This window comes from Schistocerca cancellata, chromosome 9, assembly GCF_023864275.1.
Source record: "Schistocerca cancellata isolate TAMUIC-IGC-003103 chromosome 9, iqSchCanc2.1, whole genome shotgun sequence".
NCBI classification, from domain to species: domain Eukaryota; kingdom Metazoa; phylum Arthropoda; class Insecta; order Orthoptera; family Acrididae; genus Schistocerca; species Schistocerca cancellata.
In genome coordinates this window covers 189,317,608-189,326,259 of record NC_064634.1, presented here as the reverse complement: position 1 = coordinate 189,326,259, position 8,652 = coordinate 189,317,608, and the positions used below count along the sequence as shown (strand labels likewise).

General features: G+C 36.6%; 1 protein-coding gene across 1 annotated transcript in view; it reads right to left on the bottom strand.

The window, feature by feature from the left end:
* Nucleotides 1-2,174: 2,174 nt before the first annotated feature.
* Nucleotides 2,175-8,652, bottom strand: part of LOC126100518 (26S proteasome non-ATPase regulatory subunit 13) — a 46,629-nt gene continuing 40,151 nt past the window's right edge. Inside the window, exon 7 of the mRNA XM_049911128.1 lies at nt 2,175-2,375. Coding sequence (XP_049767085.1) covers nt 2,277-2,375 — 99 coding nt within the window. The 3' untranslated portion in view covers nt 2,175-2,276. The remainder of the gene's footprint in view (nt 2,376-8,652) is intronic.

Here is an 8,652-nt window from a genome sequence, read left to right as displayed (position 1 = left end):
GTTTAGTTTCAAACTTTGTGACAAATACCAGAGGCAAGACAAAAGTTGAACCCCTGTAACTTGATCTATAAGAAAATATTTCTCATGAACAAACAACTTCCATGCAGATAAAAGAAGGTCCTGATACCAGTGGTGAGGACAGAGAGATTATTTGAGACTGATGATCCTAAGATCACAATGTACTTCCTTTCAATATGGAATTGAAGAGTAGCTTAATTTTGTACTGCAGTTTGTATGTCTTAAAAGCAGCTGGGCCTTTTATTCAATACTGTTTATATTATAATCTCTCTCTCTCTCTCTCTCTCTTCATTGCTGTAAATCTATACGTGGTAGAAGAGAAAATAAGGACTTTTATCACAGTGATTCAGTGCTATGCATAACTTATTACTTAAATAATATGCAAAAGTATTAATAAATAGCTATTTTTCAAATGTTTCACTGTCTTCACTTTTAAGGAGCAATATGACAGCAAATAACAAAAGGGGTTCAATTACCATCTGAAAACATGCACTCTTAATAAGAAATGACAAATAATGTAAAGTTCCATGATGTGTAAAAATACTGAGTTATTAGACCATTACAACTGTGCCAAAGAGAAAACTTTTATTTTAAATAGTTTTAGCTCACAAACTTACTGCTGTTTAACATAAAGCCTGAATTTTGGGTCATCATTTAGATAGTGCCTATTCCTCCAAATGTTATGACAACCTTCATAATCATGAACTGCAAAAATCTATTATCTTTCTTTTTCTTCCTTTTCAGGAGCCATAGTAACATTACCAAGTCATCCTTTTCTTCTTGTGGTAAAATATGTAAGTTGTCCAATTTGGCCATGCTTCTGTCCACCTCTTTGTTGACTGTCCTCTGTGGCTGCTTCTTGAGAAACTGTGGCAGCTGTAGGGAGTGGTGTCAATGCGACAAAAGATAGTCAAGGTCCTGCTTCACAATGCCTAACGCCTCTTAAGGTAACCCCAAACAAATAATTAAAAATCTATTCCTTTGGGATATTTGTATTTCTGAAATTTCCTTTAGTGCAGTAAAGTGTAGCAGTAGCAGTAAAAAAAAAATGGGTAATCAAAGAATCCTTATTTCCTAAAGCATCATTTTATTGTGTGGTGGCCTCACCTGAGAATCAGCCTCTATTATATGAGTGCACTTTTGTAATTATTACCTGTAGCATTGTCATCATGCCACTGTGTGTGTGTGTCTAGACTATAATCACATCAAAATGAAAGACACATTTAAATTAATAATGTTTCAGTATATGAATGTGACAAATTAATTTGACTTTATGCAACTTACTGTAACAGAGCTTACTGTACAAATGACTACATTTATTGTCTTGTTGGTGACAAAGAATGGGCATAAATTTTGACAATGTCTGTAATATTCTAATTATGGCTAGGCAAAAGATTTTAGCAAACATAATTAAAAATGCCTAGTTTATTTTTATATGTTTGTGAAAGGGCAATGATTTCACTGATATAGTGCCCATATATGTCCAACTCAATCAAGGAATTACACACAAAATATACAGTGAAGAGCTTACAATTTATGGTTTGCACATGGGCACAGAACAAACTGATTTCACCAATTATGGATGAACAAATATTTGCCAAAATGCTAACTACGATGCCAACTCCCAAGTTTCACCTCATGGATGCCACCATACATGAAGGTTTTAATTATAACCTAATAGTTTACCAAAGTTTTTGTAACACATGCAGAAAGCAATAAGTACATCTATTCATGTGATGAAAGGTGACAATTTTGGAGAACAATACAATGAATTTTTGAAGGTTTACCCTGTGAGTTTTTAACAGTTTAGCCTGAACTCAAAAAGTTAGCTTATGATGGTGTTCACAGTAAGATGGTACCTTATGGAATAACTCAATCCCTGTTATTACTAACCTGCTCTTCCTAAAATGTTTACGCTGTAAGAATCTGTAAAATGTTTTCTCATGAAGAAGGAATTTTAGTGTTTACTATGAGGCCTTCTGGAAAATAACTAATTCAATATACAAACACTTGCAAATTTACTAACTCTCTCTCTTTGTCAACAACAGTTAATTTTCTGACAAACTTATGACAAGAAAGATTATGACATGTATTGGAGTAGTATTTTAGCATACAGGTGGAGTGACAAAAGGAGGAAATCATTAAAACTCTATGAAAAATGTTACAGATGGATGATTTATCACACATTTCCACTTCTCATTCATACACACATTTCAGCAAATGAAATCAAAACTGTTATAAAACAATTAACACTGCTGTTACAAAGTAAGAAATTCATGAGCACGTGTTTCCAAGAGCGTTTCCATTGCACTAACATCATTGCACCAAACATCGAGGCGTTGAACCATGGAGGAGATCTGTGAAGCAGAAGGAAAACTTAGGTTAGTACAATATTATTCACAATTTCTCTTAAAGCATTAACACTAATTTAAAATTGAAATAGATGAAATGAAGGAGAAAAATGTATAAATGACTAAACATGACTTGCAGTGTCGACAATACAATAGTGGCTTCATTCCTGTCACACACACACACACACACACACACACACACACACACACACTACATCTTAATATGGATTTTTTTAATTGTATGTGCTTGACATCAGCAGGTTATTGAATTGGTATGGTGTTATTTACTACAATGGCTATACAAACTTTATGAGAATCAACATTTATTTTTCTTACAATTAAATTCAAGGTGAAAATACAATTTTTTATAATAAATTGAAGACTGTAATGCCATTTCCTTGCGTCAAGTACTGAATATACAACTTGAGGATTCCTAGGTTGAAACATTTCTAGTATTTATATGGCAAAAAGATATCACAGAAACACAGCAGTTGTTAATGATAAGCAGTATGAAATGTTTATGACACTGATATCCTTTTGTCATATTTGTAAGAATGTACATGTGAAATGTTGTGGGTGCTGTTAATACTAAATGTAGAGCACAATGAAGAATTTAAAAGAACTACAGAATACTAATGTCCATACACTGCCACTTCCTTCAATGCCAATTAAAGTTTTCACTATGAACTGCAATTTAGTCAGTCTCTTTAATAACATTCAAAACACTTCAGATGATTTTCATTGAGTCTCCCACAACTTGCCTTCTAAAATCAAAAAAGCTTTATTGGCACTATGATGTATGATAAGAGATTATTAATGACATCCGCATAATCAATGATTCTCACAACCAGTGACCACTTTCTTTATGCAAAAATTAGAAAACTGTCACATTTAGTTCTTCAAAATGATCATTTATGCATATGGCTCCCAATAGGTTTGACTGGCTGCAGTTCCAATCTGACAAATTGTCATTACCGTGTATCTGAAAACATTATCTACGTGAGTGTTGGTCATAAAAAGAGATCGAAGCTGGAAACATTGTAATCTTCAACAAGACTCAAATTATAGAAAACACAGTACTTACAAATAGGATGCTATAGCACAACACACTATGTGAACCAAATTCCAGTCGACGGTGACCTAAATTAAAATATAATACTAAACATATCTGTAATTCCAAACCACAAACGAGTACCAGCAGCACAAAGAAAACACACTGGAAGAGATGAATGAATGACAAAATCTGACTGTTTGAAAGAAAATCGTCATAACTTCTGAATGATTCGCACGGTTGGCTGCAGGGCATAATGGGAACTAGTATGCGTATGGTATGGTTTGGTTTAGTGATGAAGCCCACTTTCATTTGGATGGGTTCATCAATAAGCAAAATTGACGCATTTGGGGGACTGAGAATCCACATTTTGCAATTGAGACTGCGTGGTGTGCAATGTCTCGTCACAGAGTAATTGGTGTGATATTCCTTGATGGCACGGTGACTACTAAATGGTACGTGAAGGTTTCAGAAGATGATTTCGTCCCCATTGGCCAAAGTAATCCTGATTTTGACTAAATCAAGTTCATGCAAGATGGAGCTTGACCCTATCGAAGCTTGAGAGTGTTTGATGTTCTGGAAGAGCACTTTGGAGACCCCTTTCTGGCTCTGGGGTATACAGAGGCCACTGACATGGGCCTCGATTGGCTGCCGTATTCTCCAGACCTGAACACATGCTACTCCTTTTTGTGGGGCTATATTAAAGACAATATGTAGAGCAATAACTCCAAAACCATTGCTGAGCTGAAAACAGCCATTCAGGAGGCCATAGACAGCATCAGTGTTCTGGCACTTCAGCAGGTCATGCAGAATTTCAATATTCTCCTGCACCACGTCATCACCAATGATGGCAGGCATATCAAACATGTCATAACCTAAGTTTAAATATCTGTAGTGACACTCACATGTTGAATAAAGTGTGCACACACCATAGTTGGAAATTAATTTACATTCTTTTTTCATATAGTTCCATAATAATCACCTGTAGAAACCAGCACATCTGTGAATATGTGTAAGTTTAGATTCAAATGGAGAAGGGAATGAATAAATAAATATGATGAAATGAAAAACTTTACTATGAAATAGAAACAAAATAACGAAAGTGGAGTCAAGTCTGGCTCGAAAGTGCACGTGTTAATTCAAAATCTGCTGCTGGCTACCATTCAATAGTGTTTCAATGAAATGTTAAGTTGAACATACAGCCAGAAATTTCTGCACCTGAACAAAATAGGAGCAACAGCAATTTTAAATGTTCCAAAACAGTTACACCTTAACTAATGGCCTTCACTGCAAACCATGAAGGTGATAAAAGAGCATAAATGTAAACACAAAACTGACGCTGTTAGCATACCTTGAAGAGAACAACTTAGATCACAAAGATCGTAGCAGAATCAATAGGTCAGAATAGTGAAAGAAACAACTCCACAGTTAAATTTATTGTTCAATTAATAAAATTAACAAGTATCTAGCCAATGGCAATACCTTCATCCTCCAAACTAACAGGATGTGTCTGTTTTCAATCAAAATGATTATGCCACTAAAGTTTATGATTTATTATCTGCCAAGGTGTTATAAAATTGAATAACGGTCTGACATGTTTAATACCGTAATTAGGAAAGCAGTGAAAAATAACCATCTTCACAAAAATTGGTAAAATGGTTACAGATCTTCACACTCCAAACTTGTGGGACAACCTAAAATTCTTAAGATAGGTACTCTTATTAAGATTTTACGTATCATTAAATATACAGATAGCCCCGTCTAGAAGGTCATAAAGGAACTGAAGTATAATTTTCAGTATGTACTGTGTATGAAACTGCCTACACAGTGAATAATTCAACACATGTAACAACTTTGATCAAAATGTATAGGATAAATTTGTATTATGTGACATTGTTAATTTATTGACTAACTCTCTAATTATAAGATGCTATTAATATTACTAAACAAAATTTGCTTGAAATCCAAAAGGTTACTGCTAGAGTGTGGAATGGGCTTGTTGATTTACTGGACTTTATATGATCTCTTGAACTACTTCAGTAGTAAATATTTTTCTCCATAATGAGGGAGGCTACAGGTCAGGCATGAGCAACTTTCATAACCCACATGCCTGATTCACCTACTTGCTTAACTCATGAGCCGTCTTGTCACACAAGATGACAGCAGTGCTCTTAGTGTGTAAAGTCAAAACTATAGAGTCTGTGACATTAATACAATGGGGAAATGCACTGATATGAAAAACACTAATTTCCTGACACAGTATGCACTGTGCCTCAAAAAATGTATTTTAGAGAGTAAATTCATTTTGCACTCATTAAATAATCAGATGTTTACATTTGTTCCATGGACATTGTTTCTATACTAACTATGTTTTACAATAGCTGTCTTAAAAACTACTTCTGCAAAATTTTGCAATGTTGTTGGTAAAGAAACAACATTCATGATACGTAAGCAAATGTGTACAGCTGAAGATGGAATGGCAGGCATTTAGAAATGTCATAATGGAAAAATAAATGTCTACAAAAGCAACTGACTGCAACAGAACATGAATTCAAACTTCTTATATAATGTAACTATTTATTAATCGCTAGCTATCACGAGTTAGAAACAAAAATATCATTTAAATAAACAATATGTTTTCACTTTCAGGTCATATGTTACATCAGCTGCTGGTGATTTAAAGTAAGTTTTCAAAATGAAGATATCATTGTTTTTATTGAAACATTACTTCACCCACAAAATGTCACAGAAGTTAAGAAAAAATTTCTAAAAACCATCATCTTCTGTGACAGAATTTAACTAAGATCTTTGTTTCTTTTTTCATTATAATGTACTAACAAGAGTCGTCACTCCAACTGGTTTACACTGCAAGAATTCCACTGAAAAGAGCTAATAGTATGAAGTCCTTGCACAACTACAGCAACCCTTACTGCAGGTGAATTCTCCTCATTGTCACTATCAGCACTGTCACTACCTCCATAATGAACTATTTTTCTGCGTTCCTTCACAAAATCATCACACGGCTCACTCACATCCACCTGGGGAATGGAAATCTAACTACAAGAGAAAATCCTGAAGTACCTAAATTACTAAAACGCTTGTAATGAATTTCCAGTCATTCTTAGTGCATAAATCAGCTTCAATTGCAATTGATGATTTACTACAGTCAGAACTTGAAAAACTATTAAAGCTGTCAATCAAGTCACACCATGGAATGTATCCTGCAAATGTTCTCTTTCAATAATGCCTCTTGCTAGAGGAGTGAAAAATCATCTCTGCACAAGATCTGCTCTGTATTCTGCTTTCACAGAGTAAGTTATGCCTAGATCCAGGGGTGTCGGTGACTTTTACAGTTACCAGGGAAAACAGAACGTTAATATTCCTTTGAAATGAAGTTTCCTCTGGATGTAGGGGTCACCTACCAGTAATAAGAACAATCCTATCTCTGCACCAACTACTGCATCAAAAGTAAAAAGTAATCAAACAATAAGGGCATCTGATCCACATTCCTCTCCATTAGTTGCACTCAGTCCTCCCCACACCAACTTTCTCAATATCAGGTTCAACTCACACATGGGACCTTTAGTACCTCTATCCACATCAAACCTACTAACTGAAAACAATATCTCCATTTCAACAGATGTCACTCATTCCACACCAAATTAAGTCCCTTCCATACACCCTAGCCACCTCTAGTCATCTGCATTGATGAGTAGTCCTCCTCTGAATAAGCAAGTGTATCTCACTGAGGTCTTTGCAGACAAACTACCCTCCCCATCTTGTAAACCTCTTACTATCTCATACGTACCCACTGACTGGCCACACCCTGCCTGCTGCCCCCCCCCCCCTACTTAGTATCACCAAGGACAGGAGGAAATGGATCACATTCTCCAAAGTTTTGTGTCCGAAGGTGGGAAATAGCTTCCTTACCCCTTCCACAAAAATAGTATTCCACCGCTCACCCAACCTACGCAGTATCTGTATTCCACCCCTGTTCCTGGCCCTCTTCCACATGGGTCATATCCCTGTAGTTGACCTAGATGGAAGACCTATCCCATACACCCTCCCATTGCCACCTATTACAGTCCTGCCATGGTCATTTCCCATCGCCTCAAAGCAACCACGTAGTCTATCAACTTAGCTGCAATCACTGTGCCACATTCCAGACAAGCTGTCTGCCCATACAAATAGCATCTGGCAAAATGTGACCACGAGACACTTGGACCCACCAATTGCCAAGTATGCCACAAAATGTCACAATGTGGTGTACTGACTTCAAGACTGCTTCACAGGAGGGGCTTTCAGGAGTGCTAGTTCTGCAAGGTTCACAGGAGAGCTTCTGTAAAGTTTGGAAGGTAGGAGACGAGGTACTGGCAGAAGTAAAGCTATGAGGACGGGGCGTGAGTCGTGCTTGGGTAGCTCAGTTGGTAGAGCACTTGCCCGTGAAAGGCAAATGTCCAGAGTTCGAGTCTGGTCCAGCACACAGTTTTAATCTGCCAGGAAGTTTTATATCAGCGCACACTCTGCTGTAGAGTGAAAATTTCATTCTAGAAACATCCCCCAGGCTGTGGCTGGGCCGTTGTTGTTGTTGTTGTTGTTGTTGTTGTTGTTGTTGTGGTCTTCAGTCCTGAGACTGGTTTGATGCAGTACTCCATGCTACTCTATCCTGTGCAAGCTTCTTCATCTCCCAGTACCTACTGCAATCTACATCGTTCTGAATCTGCGTGGTGTATTCATCTCTTTGTCTCCCTCTACAATTTTTACCCTCAACGCTGCCCTCCAATACTAAATTGGTGATCCCTTGATGCCTAAGAACATGTCCTACCAATCGATCCCTTCTTCTAATCAAGTTGTGCCACAAACTTCTCTTCTCCCCAATCCTATTCAATACCTCCTCATTAGTTATGTGATCTACCTATCTAATCTTCAGCATTCTTCTGTAGCACCACATTTCGAAAGCTTCTATTCTCTTCTTGTCTAAACTATTTATCGTCCACGTTTCACTTCCATACATGGCTACACTACATACAAATACTTTCAGAAACGACTTCCTGACATTTAAATCTATATTCTATGTTAACGAATTTCTCTTCTTCAGAAACGCTTTCCTTGCCATTGTCAGTCTACATTTTATATCCTCTCTACTTCGACCATCATCAGTTATTTTGCTCCCCAAATAGCAAAACTCCTTTACTACTTTAAGTGTCTCATTTCCTAATCTAATTCCCTCAG